This window comes from Emys orbicularis, chromosome 2 (assembly GCF_028017835.1).
Source record: "Emys orbicularis isolate rEmyOrb1 chromosome 2, rEmyOrb1.hap1, whole genome shotgun sequence".
Lineage (NCBI taxonomy): Eukaryota > Metazoa > Chordata > Testudines > Emydidae > Emys > Emys orbicularis.
This window is the reverse complement of record NC_088684.1, coordinates 252,374,227-252,394,626: the sequence shown is the minus strand read 5'-3', so window position 1 is coordinate 252,394,626 and position 20,400 is coordinate 252,374,227. Positions and strand designations below refer to the sequence as shown.

Below are 20,400 nucleotides of genomic sequence, written 5' to 3'. Positions count from 1 at the left end.
AGTCCCTTTTGAAAATGGGACTTAGGCACTTTTGACATTTTTAACTCAGATCAATTTAAAATGGGCCAGAAATAGTGATGTTCTTTCGTTCAGTGCCTTGTAAGCCAAAACAGAAAATACTTTCATCCTTGCTTTGTACCATAGACCTATCTTTATTTCCAAATATCTCAGCAGAAGAGGAAGGGGAATGCTTGCTTTCTCCTGAAGTAAATATGTTACAGTTATTGTTTATCTAAAACATGCGTATGTCAGAATACAGCTGTTATAGATATATTTTGCTGTAGATCAAAAGGTTATTTTCTTAGCTACCTGAAGGCCTGATCTCCCCTGCCTTGCACCTTGTATAGTCATTTACTCTTGTGCAAAGTTGGTGTAAAATGCTACCATTTGATTTGGTAGCATTTTACACCCACAACATACAAGGTAAATTACTATATAAGGTAAAGGCAATGGAGAATCAGACCCTAATTGATCAATGTTCTATGCACATTCAATATGTATAGGAGTATCAGCTTGGTGACCTAATGTTTTTAGGAAAATAGTAAAAATAATAAAAAAAAACAGCTGGGAGCATAGGAGGGAGTGTATATAGCAGAAGATGATAGGGCTTTATAGCCATCATGGCATTTTAAAAACAAACCATGTTGGGGTCATTTTGTCTGCAAAGTTCTTTCCAGGCTGAATAATATCTTTCTTCGCATCAGCCATTCAAGAATCTTGCTTTGCATTAGCATGTCTGCATATCATACCACACTGCTCATATCTGGAAAAGTAGGAGAGCAGTTAGAGAGCTCTGCACTAAATGTGAAGAGGCTGGAGGAATAGAAGAGGGAATTGCACAGAAATCCAGATGCTTACTTCTGAAGCTATGAATAAAGAAGTGTTAAGGCTAAAAAATGTATCTAAAAGGCTCCATGGATGTAGAATCATAGATTATCAGGGTTGGAAGGGACCTCAGGAGGTCATCTAGTCCAACCCCCTGCTCAAAGCAGGACCAATCCTAGACAGATTTTTACGCCAGCTCCCTAATGGCTCCCTCAAGGATTGAACTCACAACCCTGGGGTTTAGTAAGCTAATACTCAAACCACTGAACTATCCCTTCCCCCATTAGAGCATATAATACTTTAATTATTCAAACTCTTAAATCATTTTTATGTCATATGCTATTGGACCATCCATGGAAAATCCCAGATAGAAAGACACTCTTTCTATGCTTTTGCCACTTCTGAGCTGGCCTAAGAAAGCAGGTCGCACTGGTATACTGATTTTTTCATCAATTCCATAGTCCACATAGACAAGATCATTTTCGACCTTGCCATGTAGACGAAGCAATAGATCTCGGACATCCTTTTCTTCCCATATGCATCCTTTCTGCCACAGGGAATGCAAGTCATGTACTTGGAGCGGACTGAAAAACTGATCTATTTTTCCTTTGTGAACAAGCCTATTCAGACCTCTACTATTCCCAAGATAGAAATGAGCAACAGGCTGCTTGGAACGACACATTTGTTTGTATTGCCCTCTAAAAGACTTCTTCAGTGATGTGACATACTTTTCCATTTGTCTGGAATCCTGATCTAATTGTTTTTGATTCTCTGGCCAGAATAATAAAGAGGCTAAGAAGTAAGGTTCTGAAAATCGATGCTCTAGACCTACTAGCTGTAGGATTTTTCTAAGCTGTGCTTTCAATTCATGAAGAGCACATATCTTCCTGGATTTAGGTTTAATACAACTGAGAACAATGTTTGCCAAAATGAAATTCTGCTTCTCCCTCAACAGGGGTCTGTGTGTGCATTTTTCAATCAAAAATGTATATTTATTCACTATGTCTTCCATTTTGCTTTCAGCTTTTTCATGACTGTTGAGGTACTCCAAAAGCCCAGAAAACCTGTCTGCTTTGGAAGCCTCCAAACTTCTCCTGCAGTGATCCTCCTGCCGAGGCAAACTGAGTTTTGAACTCATTGGATTGTCCCCCGATATCTCAGGATCCAAGTGGCAAAATATTTCTGCATATTTGTTGAAACATTCTCGAACCCTCTTACGTATTTTGAACTCCACACTTTCTTTTTCAATATTTCTTGGTTTCAGAAGGACAAAGTAGTTCTCAAAAAACTCAAATGCCTCCTTCAAACTTGAGCGCAAATTAGATAAATAAACACAGTAATAGTCAAGTGCAAACTTATATTCTTCACTTTCAGTGTCACTAGTTGCTGTTGGGATGGCATGCTTTCCTGACAAATATTGTAGCATATCTTCTTGGGACAATGTATTTTTTTTGTTGAAAAGAGGAGTACACCCAAGAATATCTATAGTGTACAGACCAGTTTCTATCTCCCCCAAATAACCAGCTGTATTATAAGTATCATACCTCCGTTTAGACTTTTGGAGCTGCAAAGCTTCTTTTACACTGTCTCTACTTTCATTCTGTTGCTGGGATTCTTTAAAAGCCTCTGAAGCACACTTAGCAAGCTCTAGCAAACGTTTCAGGTCTTCAGCAGTTATGACCTTCCTTTTTGCATTTTCATCCACCCAATTTTTTACCTGACTTTTAAAAACTTGGCCTAAAGTATCTGATATATATGAATTGTTAGGAGCTTTTTTTTTGGCTTTTTTGGCCCACTCCAGTGCAGACCCAAAATTCTTGTCTATAATGTAGTAGTGTCTTGCTAAGGCTTGGCAAATGAATGGGTTTTGGCTAAATCGAATGGCTCCTTCACGTAACACGCTTTCAACTTCAGCACTACCTTCTTCCTTCTGTATTTTTTCAATTAATGGGGAAAACAATGTGTCTGCGTCATCTCCATGTTCTTTACGTTGTCTGGTAAGTAGCATACTTTGCACATCATCTAGAAGTTTTCTTCTTCCCAAGCCAGAATCATAAAATAAATTCTGTTTTAACAATTGCAGTGTTATTGCACTTTTAGTTAACCTATAGGTTAGGTTAAATTCTTCTAGACAGCAATTAGCGATCAGTGGGTGAATGATACGCACTCCTTTGTATGATCCATGTTCTTGCACCTGACTTTGTATTAGAATATTAGAACAAATTCCCATCTTGTCTTCTAAACTTTCTTTACCCCAATATTTAATAATTATTCCAAAGAAATCTTCACATTGCGATACTGAAATACTGGACTCCGTAACGTAAGAGTTTAATATTGCCAGGAAGGAAATAAGTTGTCCTTGTTTGCTGTTAATGTCCAAACCTTTCAGTGTGTTCTTGACCACATTTTTTATATACTCTGGATTAAATTGTTCTTTCATAATCATAAATGAATAGAAATCTTCAGGGTGCTGATGCTGCTGTTTAATTTCTTCCAGCTTCTTCTCAAAAGCCCGTTGCTCTTTGAAAGAAAGTTCATGTTTTAGATTAATGCTGTCTGATTGACTGCTCTTTGAGCTTTCCACAGGATTCTGAGATCTCATACAATTTATAATGATCACTACAGGGTTTTCATAGCTAATGCATTTTCCTACTATAGCTGACTGAATTTCATGCTGCAGAAAGTAGACATTTTCTTGCTCTTCAAAATCATCTACAAGAAGTAATACTGGCAAGTAATCTTCTTGGTTGGTTGCGCCGTAGGTGATTAAAGTTGTTAACTGTGTTCCGATTTCTGCAAAATCAACAGTTTTATTTTTCAGCACGGCACATCTGAATTTCTTCCTTAGCTCCCAGAGAACATGCATAGCTAAAGTAGTTCCACCGCAGCCTGGAGAGTGATAAAGATTGATAACTTTTGACGGTTTTTGTGTAAAGGACTGGGATGAAGATTGAATCAACTCTTCAAGTTTTTCATAACTGTCCCTCTTGATAAAGGGGGAAGAATAGTTTTCAGAAGAGAAATAAAAATTCCACCATGACACTTTGCCACCCCGGTAAAAATGCTCTTCTTGAGATTTTCTGAATTCAGAAAATTGAGCTTTATCCTTTTCTATCTCTGTATCTTTGCATTCATTTTCACAAAGTATTTCCAATGCTGTCATGAAGTCTTCTTCCTTCTTTAGAAGAACAGTAGAAGAACCATTACATGGTAAAAGCCTCTGAGAAGACTGTGTCACAGATTTCAATTTAAGGATAGTACCATTCACTCTTGGAAGGTTTAAATTAGCAACGCATCTCTCAGTAAGTTCATCTTGATTAATGGATCTAGCTTGCAGAAGATCTTTCCATATTTGGAATGTTTGTGAACCAATACAAATGCAGAGCATGTCTTCAAGCCCTCCCAGATCTTGGTAAAATGTGCAGAATGTTTCAATAAGGGGATCCCCTGGATCTTCCACTTCGGAGAGCAAAAGAAACACTACTAGAAACTTTCCTCTTTGCAGTACGTCTGGATGTGAAAGAAATGAAATCAATTTCCTGACTTCAGCAGCCCTCTTTTGTTGCCACAAACTGGGATCTAAAGGTTGATATTTTTCATCATTAAGATCTGATCTGCCATTGCAGAAAATCCAGCTGGGCTGGTGATAGAGATTCAGATCTTCAATTATTTCAGAAATTGTTTTCCCTTTCATTTGATACTGATTTGGAAAATGAAGGTTTGCACCTCGTTTTTCTCTGTATTTTTTGGCCACCCCGATCTTTTCTGATTGAGAATCATACTCCAGCACAGCAAACCATTTTACTTCCTGCAAAAAGTCTAAATGCTGTGTTTGAGAAGGATGGCACTTGTTTGTTACTAATATATACCAGTCATAATAGGAATTATCCAGCAAGTCCCTGTTACCTGTGAGTAGGCTAATCAGCTTTCGACCCTCATTCTCTTTCTTCTTTCGTTTTTCTCTGTGTTCTTCCTCTGCTGCTTTTCGACGATCTGCTGCAGATGTAATCTTGGACTTAAATGACTGGAGTTCTTTTGGATTATTAAAAATGTTTTTAGAGCTGGGTCCATCCCGTATAAATAAAGACTGTTCCCAAGTTTTAGTCTTAAAATTGTAATTATTTATATGGAAATATTTTGTTTGACATATAGAGTGTTTTGGAACTACATCTACTTCAATGACAAATGTATTTGATGGAGTGTTATTTTGCAATAATACTTCCACAAATCTAGGTGCCCTAATGCAGTCTTTTGCAACACGGACAAAACTTTGATCAAAGTACTTTTCAATTTTTTCATTAAAATAGTCAATAAATTCATCTTTACTGCTTAGTTTCACTCCTATAATTTCCCCGTGTGGCTGGTTGCTTACTCCAAAATGAATAGTACCATTAGTGCGGGAATTCATACATGCAGCAGCAAATCTAAAGGTTTCATTGCTAAATTTCAGCTTAATATCCTCTTCTGTTGCTTTCTCTGTGTTTGTGAACAGTTTGAACTCATGTGCTGGCTCAATGAGATTCAGTGGCCCTGTTTCAGGGACATTAAGAATATAGTGCTGTATATAACGACGACTATCATGAAACTCATCAAAAGGATATGGCAAACAGTTTTGTCTGGTTGGATGTTGATTATTTTCCAGTAATTTCTTTGATTTATCTTTTGCTTCACCTAACTTGTTTTCTATTCTATCTGTGAGCATAGACTCTATAGACTTTGTGCATTCAGATAATCTAAGTTCTTGTGACTCACTGGCATCTGCTGACTTTGATTTTCCTTTATTCTTTTCATCTTGCTTTGCACTTCCTCCATCTTCCTTCTCCATTAAATATTTTTCATCATGAGTCTTTTCACTATCTTCTTGTCTAACTGTCTGAGCTGTGCTTTCAACTAGAAAGTTACATTTCAATGCATTCATAATTTGAAGAGCTGGGCCATACGTTATGCCTATAGCTGTAAAATGTTCTTTAGTAAACAGCTTCAAGGCTGAACCTGTCACATCTTGGCTAAACAAGATTTCACCATATTTCTGGTCAATCTTAAGTTCTTCAATTACCCAGTGTTTTACTTGTTCTTTTGTCCAGTCATCAATATTTGGAGACAGATTTGGTTGCTCACTCTTCTCAAGGTTTTTAACTTTAGCCCTTGAAAAAAAAAAGACAAGATAACCAAAACTGTTATCTATTACAGTATATTAGTTTATAAAAGCTCTTTAAAATCATATTCCATCAAATTCCTTCATTAATAGTATCTGAAATATAATATAAAGAAACACTTAGTCTACACAGAGAAGATAATAATAATGCCTTGCTCTTCTATAGAGTTTAAGGCACTACATATGTCAAACAGATTAGCTTTAGTATTATTGCAAAAAAAATTAAGATATTTCACTTTGCAGTCCCCGGTTTAAATTAAATTAAGGTAAATAATGAGACTCAACATTTGTGAGTCTCTGATAGCCATATGGTGGCCTATATCAAATGAGTTGGAAGCTTTGGTCCCTTTGTTGGTCAACAGATGTTCATACCACAAAATCCATTGTCACAATTGGATCGAATTGGTATTATGTTTGTAGTCTCAGCAGGGAAACCACTGGTGAGGTGGTTTGGGGAGTCCTGTACTCCTCTCCCAGTGCTTAGTTCAGTGGTGTCCAACCTTTTCGGCCTGAAGGCCAAATTCATTATTTAAAAAATAAGAAACCACAATCAATAGTTTGAGGCAAATATTCTGCTCTGTTCCACTCCTTTTGCACCATACAGACAGTGCAAAGGGATCACAAAACACTCATAAGTCCCCTGCTGGGGAATCCTCCAATGGGTATAGAGTCAACATAGCTATCTCCTATTATAGTCTCACCACAATTGCAGGTGCAGGATGTGTTTCAGAGTGGGGAAGGACTTGTCAGATGGTGAGGAGAAATGGCTGAGATGTGCTATGCTCTTTAATCCCTTGAGGATTAGAAGCAGCTGGTGCAGGTCAGAGCAGCCCTACGCCAGAGAATCAAGTAGTTATAACTGATAGTTGGGTCTCAGATTCTCTTCCTCTTCCTAGGTTGCCCTGGTTGGCTGTGTGGGAGAGAAGAGCCACCCTTTGCTAGGCACTCTTCTAGGCACAGTAAGAGCCAGTTTAAATCCTATCACCTGCTCTTCCTTGGGCTTCCACAACCCAGCAGCAAAATAGGCAATGGAGCATTCAAAGCTACACTCTCCTCCTACACAAGAGGAATTGGAAAATTCTCACGATGAGATGAATTTTGTTATAATTGGCATTACTGAAGCCTGGTGGGATGATCTGCATGACTGGAATGTTAAAATCACTGGTTACAACCTATTTAGGAAGGACAGAGCGACTCAAAGAGGCTGGGGGTGGCACTCTACATTATCAACACCATTATCTGCTTTAGAGTCATTGATAAATCAGAACATCAGGATCCTGAATGCATATGAATCAATGTACTAACTAACAAAGCCCAAGAAGGGTTTCAAAATAGAGAACAGGGTGAGTAGTTCCTTAAGTTGCTGTCTGTAATTTGTGGAAAGAAAAAAATTGCATTATCACAGGGGACTTCAATTTCGGATACATGGTGGAGGTCTCATTAGAGCCAGTGGCAAAACAACATTAGAATTTCTAAAAATTACAGATGATAATTTTCTTATGCAAAATGTGCAGCACCCCACACGAGGTATTTTTTTGGACCTCATTATGCTAGATATAGCTGTAATAGGGAGCTGCAATAGGGAGGGGACAGCTCCCAGCAGAACATCTCCTGGGATTGTGGCGGAAGTGGTGGGCTGCATTTGGAAAGGTAGCACCTCCTACCTCCTCAGTGTAGTGATAGGGCTGATTCAAACACTTAAGTTTAGAAACCACAGACTGCAGTTTGAGGGATGGGCATAATTCAACTCACAATCAAATACAAGTTTTCTTCTTAACACAGTCACCCCAGAGGGACAAAATTTAGAGCCTTGAGGGGCACAGGTTGGACACCACTGCTTTAGGTATTTTTTAGATAAGCTAAAGTTTTAGTTTTCATTGATGTCTATCCAGCACCTTTCACAAGCAAAACATTAAGTTAAATAAAATAAAAACGAATAACAAAGCAATGAGACTGGGAATACCTAATGAAAGTGGGTCTGATCTCATTTACACTGGTTTTACTGTGTTGTACTCACTTCACTTCTATAGAGTTAATCCTGATTTACACTTTCTGTTAGAGCTTTCCATTGCAAAGCTGCCGATGCTTAAACATTGAAGACAGTAAGTGATGGGCTGTCTGAGGGTGCTAGTAACCTCACTAATTGCACATGGGAGGGTGTAGTCAGGTAAAGGGGGTAGATATAAAAGAGGAGAGAGAGAAGGACAATTGGGGAGAGGAGGGCCAGAGGAGAAGCTGTAGTAAGTTCCCTATCTTTGGAAAGGGGCCTGATAGAAGGCCAAAGCAGACCGTCTGTTCCTGAGGTGAGCCTGAGGGAAGACCAGGAGCTGCTTGTATCATGATCAGTGGAACTGTAGTCAGAAGGCCCATGTGGAACCTGTGTGCTTACCACAAAGGAAAATTCCAGTGGCACTATGAATTCCAGTATGCAAGGAACTGGAAAGTCTGCAGAGCAGGGGTATCGTAGCACATTTAGAGACCAGTACAGCTTGGGTAAACAGCATGGTTGTGGTAAAGAAGCCATCAGGCAAATTAGGCATCTGCATAGAACCCAAGTCACTGCATCAGGCATTGAAAAGATGCCACTATCCACTGCCCACAATTGATGACATCTTGCCAGAACTCTCCAAAGCCGGAATCTTTATAGTCTGTAATGTGAGGAATGGGTTTTGGCACAAAAACCAGGATAAAGAGTCCAGCATGCTGATAACCTCTGCAACACCATTTGGCTGCTACAGAGGCCTATGCATACCAATTGGCCTAAGCAAAACAGCAGAGGTGTTGCAGAGAAGACTCACCTAAGTGCTTGAAGAACTGCCTGGGGTGAAAATAATTGCAGATGATATCCTCATTGTAGGTGAAAAGAGCAATGATACAGAAGGTGAACAAGATCATAACAGAAAACTATAAACATTTGTACAGCAATGCAGGCAGGGTGGATAAAAATCAATGATTTTTTTTATTTAAATCGGATTATTTTGATAAAATGCTTTTTGAGGAAAAAACCTATCTAAACATAGTTTTAATTAAGATACATTATAGTTCAAAGATATCTCATCATGGAATAGGGATTATAAATTCTAATTCTATAGTATGAGACAATTTATTCAAGTAATGTTTAAGAAAAGTTTTGTAAATGCGTTCCAATAGTTCATGGATTAGGGACTCAATTTTATGTGGTTCCAGGGGCTTCTGTATAGATTATTTAGGTTAATCTTTCTATCTACCCAATGGGACTCAGTGCTCAGTCTAGAAGATACCATCAGAGATGCTTAGTTTTGCAGTTCTCAAACTGTGGATTTGTGTCTCCAGAGATACCATGCTTGTTAACAACAAAAATGTTTTTAAATAAATAAATAATATATAGAGGTGAGAAATAACAGACCTCAACTCTATTGTCCCTCTGCAAATTTGTGTACACAGAGTCAATCCCTTACCTCTCTCTAAAAGTGCGAAGTTTTAAAAAGTTCAATGAATAGAAGATTGTTGGGGGTGGAATAGATCTGGACAAGGAGAAGTCTGGAGATAAATGTGAGAAGGGAGGGACAAGCAGTAGAAACAAAAGTGAAACTGTTTGAGCAGCATATTCCAGAAGTCTTGAGGTCTTTCTGAGTGTAGCCTTCATTGATTTGAGATCTACCATATCATTCTCCCACTAGGAGAGAAAACTTATAATGGCAGCAGGCCGTAAAAGAGACCCAGTTTGGGCATAAGAACCATTCAAGAAATATATGTTTGCTGATGATGTTTTAAAGAAAGTCACACCAGTGAACTGGTGGAATTCACTTAAGCACTTGGATTCAGAGACTGTTGAAGTGATAATCTCACTTTTAACAGCAGTAGCTTCTTCTGCCGGTGTAGAAGAATATTTTCTTCTTTTGGACTAATTCATTCCAAATTGAGAAATCGTTTGGGACCTGAAAAAGCAGGAAAGCTTGTTTTTCTTTTCCAGATTATGAACAAACAGGAAAATGAAGACGAAGACGACTGAGTTAGCTGCAGAAGACAATATTTTAAGTTTCTCATGTTGACCTGGCTGACATAGTCAATTTTTTTTTTTTTAATATTCAGTTTAATTATTTTAGTTAATATTTTTTTAACAAAAACAAAGCTGATTTTAAAAAACTTGAATGTTTAACTAAATTCAAAAATTCATATGCTTGTTTTGTTAAAATATATGTTTGCTGTTGAAGAAAAAAATCCAGAATACATAACGTTGTTGTTTTAGTTAAATAAAACAATTTAAATGTCTGATGATGATCATCTCCTAATACAGCATGGCAAGAAAATCCTCCAAATATTAATGATTAACCTGTTGAATTGGAGATAATTCACCTCCCAGTGATTTCATAAATATCTGCTTTAATTACTTTGGTAAATGAAATAACCAAACAATCATTCATTTTCTGATATAGCTGTAAAACTAATCTGAAAAGTTTTCAAAATAAATCCCTTAAAAATGTATAGTGTGTACCTTCTAAAAATGAAACCTACATCTATCTCTGAGTTGTGAAGAATATGTATTAAGGTTATAACAACTAACAAAAATGCACTTTTATGTAGAAATCCATGGTTAAATTGAGTCTTCCTGACTAGTGATTTAAATCAAATCCACCCTGAATGCAGGTACAAGAATGTAAAACTCAGCCCAGAAAAATTGCAACTCAAACAATATTTGGTGACATACATTGGACATCTGCTCACATCAGAGGAACTGAAAGCAGTAAGCAGATCCCAGCAAGATCAAGGCAGTCAGAGACATGCCAGCTTCAGTGGATGTGAAAAGGGTACATCACTTCATAGGAATGATCAATTATCTGTCCATGTTCTCTTCACACCTGGCTGCAGTAACAGAACCCATATGTCAGCTGGAGACCGTCACTCCTGTGAGGATTCAGCCATTAGAGAGACACCAGAAAGAGGGGACTAAAGGAGTTATGAGGAGTGCAGTGGCAAGATGACTATGCAAGAGGGACATGCAAGAGGGACAAGAGATCCAAAGGAATAGGAGACACTTATGAGCCAGCAGACACCACACCTAGAGAAGGCATACAGAGCTACAGAGATCATCACAGGATGCAGAGACGGAGAACCATTTGGAAGCCAATCCCACAAGGAGGGAGAAGACTCCACAGAGTAAGAGTTTGCTAGACTTGGAGACAGATGATATGGAGACAGAGAGAGGTCACTCCCAGTGTGGTCACCTGTTGAGCAGACCCAACTATCTCAAAGACTATGCAATCAGCTGAATCTGTGGTAAAGGCAAGACTCCAACTCGGCTATGTTCTAGCAACCTCTGGCCGAAGGGATACAAGGTGAGGATCTGGGTGTCAATAATTTGTTTTTAATGTTTATATTAAAATGTCTGTAAAGTATGGAAGATGTTGTATGATCAGTAGAATTGGAGTCATAGGGCCCAGGCTTCCTGGAGGGACTGTTATTGAGGGAAACAGGCAATATGAGGAACTGGTCTGGAAGCATCACAACCATATGGACAGAGCAGTGCACAGGATTTCATAGAGTTCCACTTGTTCAACTTAACCTGCATTCAGCATCACTCTTTGCTAATGAAACACTGCTGGGGGATGATGGCCTGCCTGAGCCCTTGGGAAGGTGGATAACTATGACAGCCCTAGACTGTGCGGTGGAGTGAAATGAAGAACAGGAGCCTGTGGACCAATGTGAGGACATTTCATTATAGCTGACCCTTGCCTGCGAGGGAAAGCGTGGCCAGCTGAGATCGACTGGGGCTGAAGGTTTAGTTGTCTACATATTTTTGTTGGATTTGTGGCCCTAGAAGGGTTAAACTCTTGAATGTGTCTTGGCCAGAGGGTCAGGCCACTGTTACAGCTGGAATAGGCTGAAAAACACAAGGGAAACTAAGGCACAGTGGTGGCTATTCCACATTCAGCGACCAGTGGGTGGGTTGGGATGGAAAAACTGTGACATCCTATCACATGCGATCGTAATTTTCAGCCAACAAAGACTACAGATTTTGATGTTGAAATTTCTTGCTTTATTCTTTAACTGATGCTACCAAGTGCTATTATATCAAACTAGGATCCAAATTTCACTATCAAATTTTGTAAGTTTCTGCGCATTCTGCTTTGTCTGGAGATGAACTGCTTTGTCTATGGCATATTGCCCTCTGTCAGACAGAGAGAGATAAGCATATGGATCACACTCTCGTGACCATTTTGTATAGTTATGTCAATTATAGACCGGATGGTTTGTACGTTCGTACGCACTGTAGAGTAAACAGGAGAAAAGAGAATTTTTCTTACATTTTTCTTCAATATTTTGTCTGTTATTTTTAGAAATGGGGCCTGAATTGTAAACTTTGGATCTGAATCTACTGGAGCTGAGATTTGGGTTGGGATCAGCTCCAGTTAATTCCAGTATGAAAAGGCATGACAGAGGGAGGTGGCAGCACTAGAGCAGAGATTAATGCTGGAAAGATAGCCAGAAGAAATTGAAAAAGGCATAGATCACTAGTGGGAGAAGGAGACAAACAATCACCTAATTCAAACATATTTTAAACTTTCTACAGCTTTCCAGTGTGCCTTGCTCTGTGGCCAAGTAGCTGTGACCAAACTGAATTTCCACATTACACTCTCTCCTTCACTGAGCTCAGGGGAATCTTGGGCTATTTGTACTAAATTATTACTCCCTGATCGAATCATTTGCAGCTACCGCTGCTAAATCAGTGGCACCAGTCAGCTTAATGTACCTTTTTTTCCCCATAATGGAATTCTTCTGAATGAAGAGTTTTCTTCTTAGTCTTTTTCAGTGAAGAGAATTCCTGCATGCTAAAATAAAAGGAACAATATATTATCTAAGCTTCCCTAGCAGCATAATTTCTCAGGCTGCCTATCTCCACCACTGCATAGATACAAGTACAGGCAGGATTCTGGACTTCCTGCTTCAAGGACTGGAGAAGTGCATGGCATGCCATAGAATGAAGCCACTCTTCTGGCTCCAGTCCAGGTTTTATGGGCTTGGGGACAGGTGGCAAGCATGCCATGGAGCCATTGCTTCCACATCTCTTATCCTTTGCACAGATCCATCTGACCTGGCTCCACTCTTTTCACATTACATGAGGTGAAGGGACAAAATCAACCCCTATGTTAGTAAAGTATCTTGTAAACCTATGATGCTATATAATTGATTATTAACAATACTAAAAGTATAGCACTTATTTTATAAATAGCATTCTCTAAAAACAAGTTTGCTTGTTTTCTTCTCACTCCTCAGGACTTAAGTTGCTTTATTATCAAGTTTATTTTATCATCACAGACATAAAACTGAAATTCTTGTAAAGGACATTAAAATGGAAAAACACATATTTTCAGCCTAGCAAGTTAGAATCAGAGAAATGTAGGGGTGGAAGGGACCTCGAGAGGTCATCTAGTCTGGCCACCTGAACTGAGGCAGGACCAAGTATACCTAGACCATCCCTGACAGGTATTTGTATAACGTGTTCTTAAAGACCTCCAGTGATGGGGATTCCACATCCTCCCTTGGAAGCCTATTCCAGTGCTTAAGTATCCCTGTAGATAGATAGCTTTTCCTAACATCTAACCTAAATCTCCCTTTCTGTGGATTAAGCCAATTACTTCTTGTCCTATCTTTGGTGGACAATGAGAACAATTGAACACTATCCTCATTATAAAGCCCTTGCCATATTTGAAGACTGTTATTAGGTCTCCCCTCAATCTTCTTTACTCAACATTCCCAATTTTTTTTAACCTTTCCTCATAGGTCAGGTTTTCTAAACCTTTTATCATTTTTCTTGCTCTCCTCTGGACTCTCTTCAATTTGTCCACAGGGAAGGGATAGCTCGGTGGTTTGAGTATTGGCCTACTTAAACCCAAGGTTATGAGCTCAATCCTTAAGGGGGTCATTTAGGGATCTGGGGGGAAAAAATCTGTCAGGGGACAGTACTTGCTCCTGCTCGTGAAGGCAGGGGACTGGACTTGCTGACCTTTCAAGGTCCCTTCCAGTTCTATAAGATAGAAATATATCTTTCTTAAAGTGGTACCTAGTGTGACAGCGTACCCCATAAGGCTTTATGGGGGGGTGTTTATAAATGTATGTATGATATAACTGGAATATGTTTTGTGCTGCCGGTGCCATGTAACATATCTCCGTAAACGTTATGGTCTACTATATCTATTCATCCTATTTGTACATATATATCATTTTCTACTTGAGGTTAAGAATATGGGCTGTATGCTTGCTTGGTTTCTAAGTAAGCTTTGTGAGGCATTTGGTCAGCTTCTTTAGGAAGGAATGCGCCAGGTTAAGTACCTGATCAGGAAACACTTGGGGAACAATGCATCTTGGAATGCTCCAATCCACATAAGAAGTCTTCCTGGAGACATGCAAGATACCATGTGGACAATGGCTTCGGCCTGTAAAGACTGAGTCATGCAGGGGCATGTGACTTGCCCAGGTGACTCCAGAACTCCATCTTGGAGCTGGACTTTGCATAGGAGGGAGGAGGGGGGTCTCCACCCACAAGAGAGAGTCTATTTAAACCCGTGGGAGACCCCTCCATTTTGTCTTCAGCTGGCTAAGGAAGGAGCCTCTCCACCCCCCCCAGGATACTTGAAGGGAACTGGAACAAACGACAGTAACTGCAGGGGGTGTGAGTGATTGCTGGACCCAGGTTAAAAGGAGATTAGCCTGTAAAAGGGAGCATTCTGGAACTGGTGAGGAACTTATCTGTATTTAGTTTGATTAGACATAGATTTGCGCATTTTATTTTATTTTACTAGGTGACTTACTTTGTTCTGTCTGTTACTACTTAGAACCACTTAAATCCTACTGTCTGTATTTAATAAAATGACTTTTTACTTATTAATTAACTCAGAGTATGTATTAATACCTGGGGGAGCAAACAACTGTGCATATCTCTCTATCAGTGTTATAGAGGGCAAACAATTTATGAGTTTGCTCTGCATAAGCTTTATGCAGGGTAAAACGGATTTATCTGGGTTTAGACCCCATTGGGAGTTGGGCATCTGAGTGCTAAAGACAAGCACACTTCTGTGAGCTGTTTTCAGGTAAACTTGCAGCTTTGGGACAAGTGATTCAGACCCTGGGTCTGTGTTGAAGCAGACAGGAGTGTCTGGCTCAGCAAGACAGGGTGCTGAAGTCCTGAGCTGGCAGGGAAAACAGGAGCAGGGGTAGTCTTGGTACATTGGGTGGCAGCTCCCAAGGGGGTTTCTGTGATCCAACCCGTCACACCTAGAACTGGTCACAGTACTCCAGCTGAGGCCTCACCAATGCCAGGTAGAGTGGGCCAATTACCTCCTGTGTCTTACATATGATACTCCTGTTAATACACCACAGGATATTAGCCTTTTCTATAACTACATCACATCGTTGACTCGTATTCAATTTGTGATACACTATAACCCCCAGATCCTTTTCAGCAGTACTATCACTAGCCAGTTATTCAGAGTTTTGTTAGTTGTGCATTTGATTTTTCCTTCCTAAGTGAAGCACTTTGCACTTGTCTTTAATTTCATCTTGTTGATTTCAGACCAGTTCTGCAATTTGTCAAGGTCCTTTTGAATTCTAATCCTGTTTTCCAAACTGCTTGCAACCCCTCCCAGCTTGTCACCTGCCGATTTTATAAGCATACTCCCAACTCCATTATCCAGGTCATTAATGAATATATTGAATAGTACCAGACACAGGAGAGTCCCCAGCTGGACCCAACTAGATATGTCCCTCAGTTTGACAGCACACCATTGATAACTACTCTTTGAATACCGTCTTTCAACCAGTTTTGTGCCCACCTTATAATAATTTCATTTAAACCACATTTCCCTATTTTGCTTATGAAAATGTCACATGGGACTGTGTCAAAAGCCTTACTAAAATCAAGATATCTCACAATTACAGCTCCCCCCGCATCCAATAGGCCAGTAACTCTGTCAAAAAAGGATATTAGGTTGGTTTGGCATGATTTGTTCTTGACAAATCCCTTTTGGCTGTTACTTATAACTCTGTCATCTTCTAAGTACTTACAAATTGTTTGTTTAATAATTTGTTCCAGTATCTTCCCAGGTATCAAAGTTAGACTGAATGGGCTACTGTTCCTCAGATCCTCTTTGTTCTCCTTTTCAAAGATAGGTTCTGTGTTTGTCCTTCTCCAGTCCTCTGGGTCCTCACTTGTACTTCATGAGTTATTGCTAATGGTTCCAAGATGGCTTCAGCTAGTTCTTTAAGTTCCTTAGGATGAATTTCATCAGGCCCTGCTAACTTGAATGCATTTAACTTATCTAAATATTTGTAAACCTGTTCTTTTCCTATTTTGACTTGCATCCCTTTTACCCTGCTGTTAATATCAATTGTATTAAGTATCTGGTCACAGTTAACCTTTTGAGTGAAGACTGAAGCAAAATAGGCATTAAGCTCCTCAGCCTTCTTGATGTCATCAGTTATTAGCTTTCCTTCCCCACGAAGCAGTGGACCTACATTGTTCTTTGTCTTTCTCTTGCTCCTAGTGATTTATAGAACTTCTTCTTATTGCCTTTTATGTCTCTTGCTAGGTGTAACTCATTCTGTGTCTTAGCCTTTCTGATTTTGTCCCTACATGCTTGTGCTATTCTTTTGTATTCATCCTTAGTAATTTGTCCACGTTTCCACTTTTTGCAGGCTTCTTTTTTGATTTTCAGGTAATTGAAGAGCTCATATTGGATCCATAGTGGCCTCATACTATTTTTCCTATCTTTCCTTTTCACTGGGATACTTTGCTGTTGTGCCTTTAATATTGTCTCCTTGAGAACTCCTGAACTCCTTTTCCCCTTAGATTTTCTTCCCCTGGACCTTACCTACCTGTACTGTGAGTTTGTTAGAAGTCTGCTGTGTCTGTATTCTGCTATTCTATCTCCTTCCTTTCCTTAGAATCATGAATCTATCATTTCATGATCAGTTTCACTCAAATTTCCTTCAAACATCAGATTTGTAACCAATTCCTCCCTATTAGAATCAAGTCTGAAATGGCTGTCCCACTGATTATTTCCTTCACCTTCTGAAACAAAATGTTGCTCCCAATACATTTCAAGAAAGTAATTTGAATGTTATCATTTCACGAACCAGAATTCACCTTTGCAATACAAGTGCAGCTTATGCACACTTAAATATAATTATTTAAAAACAAATACTGTATATTTCTTTATTTGGAAAATACATAGTGAAAGAGATGTCTGAAGCTGGATGGTTTAAGTTTCATTTTCTAAGTTCGCTGTAATGCTGCTCAGTTTCATTTAGGAAATGAAACTAAAAAATAACAAAAATAATGCTGGAGTGTGAATAATTTGCTGTTGAAAGTAAAAATCTCCTGTTTTTGCAATAGCAAATTTGCAACCTCATTACTGTAGCATAGTATCTTTCAGTTAGGAAGTTCCATTGAATTATTTCATTATAATCACTTCTGCAGCTACTACTAATAGCTCTTTCAGTAGGAAAAAAGGTTGATGAGAATATCACCTTTTATCCCATTATAGCTTCTGTCTAATATTTTGATAAAATAGTTTCACCAAAAAGGAGCAAATTCAAAATAAGCCATTAGCTGGTTTAGCGTTGCATAAAGTATTTTAAGTTATATGCATCTTCTTTGCCTCTTAGAGCTAAAAACTGATAATGCACTTACCAAGATTGTCATTCAACTTCCTTCATATAGTAGCTGGAGAAAGGTGTTTATTCAGGTAGGAAAACTTGTTAAATGGTTGTTTCTTCTAATCAGCTACAAGATGAAATTATTTCAAAACCAATAGCTTCTTGTTGCAGTAAGGGTCTGGCACACAGGAAAGCTAGCAAGAAACTGAAACGTTATTTCCTGGTATGCACTTGTGTAACCTGCTATCACCCAATCACATGACAGGAGCTAGCATTCACTCCTCTAGAGGCTACGGGTGCACCTTCCCTTAAAAAACAAACAAGTAAATAATTACTGTCTCTGAACTTCAGTGACTTTCTGATCACAAAGCCAGATTTTGTTTCAAAATATTTCTTTCTGAGAGGGGCTGAAACAGTCATAAAGACTCATCTACCTAGTAGACCACTGGCGCTGCTGGACTGACACACCCCACAGTGCCCGATGTCATGGGGGCAATTGGAGCCACATGCTTGCACTACTCCCCATGTAGTGCCATAAGAGGGTGGTCTGCTGAAGACAGATTCACGACAATTCGTGGAGAATGTGGGCAATCTCCCCGGTATAAGGCAAAGTGGTGATGCTTAAAAAACCCAAACACCTAAAAACACACCTCTAAGGGAGGAGACAACTTCAAAAAAAACATGGACCTGGATAGATTATTAAAATGGGCTATGGAGAACCGGCAGCAGGCCACCCAAGAGCAGCAATAGCTGCTGGAACACTTACGTACCCAACAACAACAGCAGATGGCACAACAGCTGTTACCGGAAGATTTGTATTCAATTATACTATACCAATGATGTTGCCTAAAACACTTCTTTTAATTTAAAACCTTTCCTTTATAACCATCTAAACCGGTAACCAAGTTTGTGGCCCTCCCCAAAGGAATTGCCAAGGAAAGCTGCAGTTAGCTTGCTTTCCCTTGAAAGGACACGGATACAGCCCTCCTATCAAGAATAGACAAGTAAGCAGCAAATCTTCAAAAACAAAATAATATTTATTTAGAAATGAGTGCTTACAGTAAAAAGAATAGAGCTAGAAATAATAAGGGTTACAGTTAAAGGGACTGAAGCAGCACAGCAAATAAAGATGCAACACCACAGTAAAAATGTCAATTAACTCTATAGCATGTAACAATATAACAATGTAATCATTTACTTGATACTATATACCAGATAACAATAAACACATAGCAATGTATCAATCAAATATTCAATACTAAATACTTAAAACTAAACATCCAGTAAGCCAGGGGTCGGCAACGTTCGGCACGCGGCTCGCCAGGGTAAGCCCCCTAGCGGGCCGGGCCAGTTTATTTACCTGCTGACGCGGCAGGTTCGGCCGATCGCGGCCCCCACTCGCCGGGGTTCGCCGTCCCGGGCCAATGGGGGCGGCGGGAAGCGGCGCAGGCCGAGGGATGTGCTGGCCGCGGCTTCCCGCCGTCCCCATTGGCCCGGGACAGCGAACCGCGGCCAGTGGGGGCCGCGATCGGCTGAACCTGCTGTGTCAGCAGGTAAATAAACTGGCCCAGCCCGCCAGGGTGCTTACCCTGGCAAGCCACGTGCCAAACATTGCCGACCCCTGCTGTAGACAATGGATTGTGTGGTGTGGTCTGGATGAAGCTGGAGGCACGTAGGTAAGTATAGCGGTCAGTAGGCAGCTCTCCAGTACTTCCTGTTTGGAAACCCCATGTATTCCTATGGGCTGCAATGTATCGATATGGGATTTTGCTGAGTCATTCCCCACAGGAAGTGAAATTACCATTGCATCACAGGAAGTGAAATTATTACATCATAGGTAATGGACCCCTATGTGCCTTAGAAATAGAATATTCCACTTCATCACCCTATATCTGCCATTACTGGATTTTCTAATTTAAACTACTACTAATTCCAATTTAATTAAAGCTTGATTCTTAAAACTAATTACTAGTCTAAGTATCCCAAAGAGTCCTGACCCTACCACCACTCTTTTATATCCAATTAAGAAAGTTACAATTTTTTCCCAATTTTAAACCTCCTCCCAAGGTTTTTCTGCAAACCTTAAATTTTAAGGTAATTCGAACAACTGAGGCAAAATCTTTTGTCACACAGCTGCAACCATTGGAAGGTTGTGGAGACCTAGTGGACCAACACCAGATCCAGCAGCAATGCTTGGTACAAAAAATGCTGTCCTTTCTCCAGTGTCTGGAAGGCAATGGGAAGTCCAACAGATTGGACATTGAACCCCATCCCACTGGCTGATCCCAATGAAGGTCATGAAAACGGCCCTGTTGATGACCTTCAGGCATTTCTTACTATCACTGAGTAGGTGCTGGAAGCAGTGCAGTGGCCTCCAACCGTGGGCCATCTTGTTAGCCCCCATCTGACTGGACCAGTGCAGTCCACATACCTGGGGCTTGACCCAATGACTGCTCATTACCCCAGAGTCAGTGCTGCCATCCTTGATTATTTGGATATCATGGAGGAAATGCATCGCTGTTGCTTTCATACAGAGAAATATCTGTGGGGGGGCCTGGCCCTGGATGGTAGCCCAGAGATTGAGGTAGTACTGCCGGCGGTGGCTAAAACCCAAGGCTCAGATGGGGGAAAGCAGGTCGCTGAGCTTATCCTGGTGAAACAATTCACTCATATACTCCCTGCTGGGGGGATAGGGATGGGTCCTGATGCACCAGCCAGAGATGTAGCCCGAAGTGGTCAGCTTATTGGAAAATTACATGGCTGCTGATAGCCTGCTGGGAATCCAG

General features: G+C 39.9%; 1 protein-coding gene across 1 annotated transcript; it reads right to left on the bottom strand.

Moving 5' to 3' along the window:
* Window positions 1–1,141: 1,141 nt before the first annotated feature.
* On the bottom strand, window positions 1,142–17,815 carry LOC135874102 (sterile alpha motif domain-containing protein 9-like). Its single transcript, XM_065398807.1, has 3 exons — window positions 17,649–17,815; window positions 12,711–12,789; window positions 1,142–5,969 (listed from the first exon to the last, which is right to left on the bottom strand). Exons 2-3 carry the CDS (start codon window positions 12,722–12,724, stop codon window positions 1,142–1,144), a joined length of 4,842 nt encoding a protein of 1,613 aa, XP_065254879.1. The 5' UTR covers window positions 12,725–12,789; window positions 17,649–17,815.
* Between the last annotated feature and the right edge of the window lie 2,585 nt (window positions 17,816–20,400).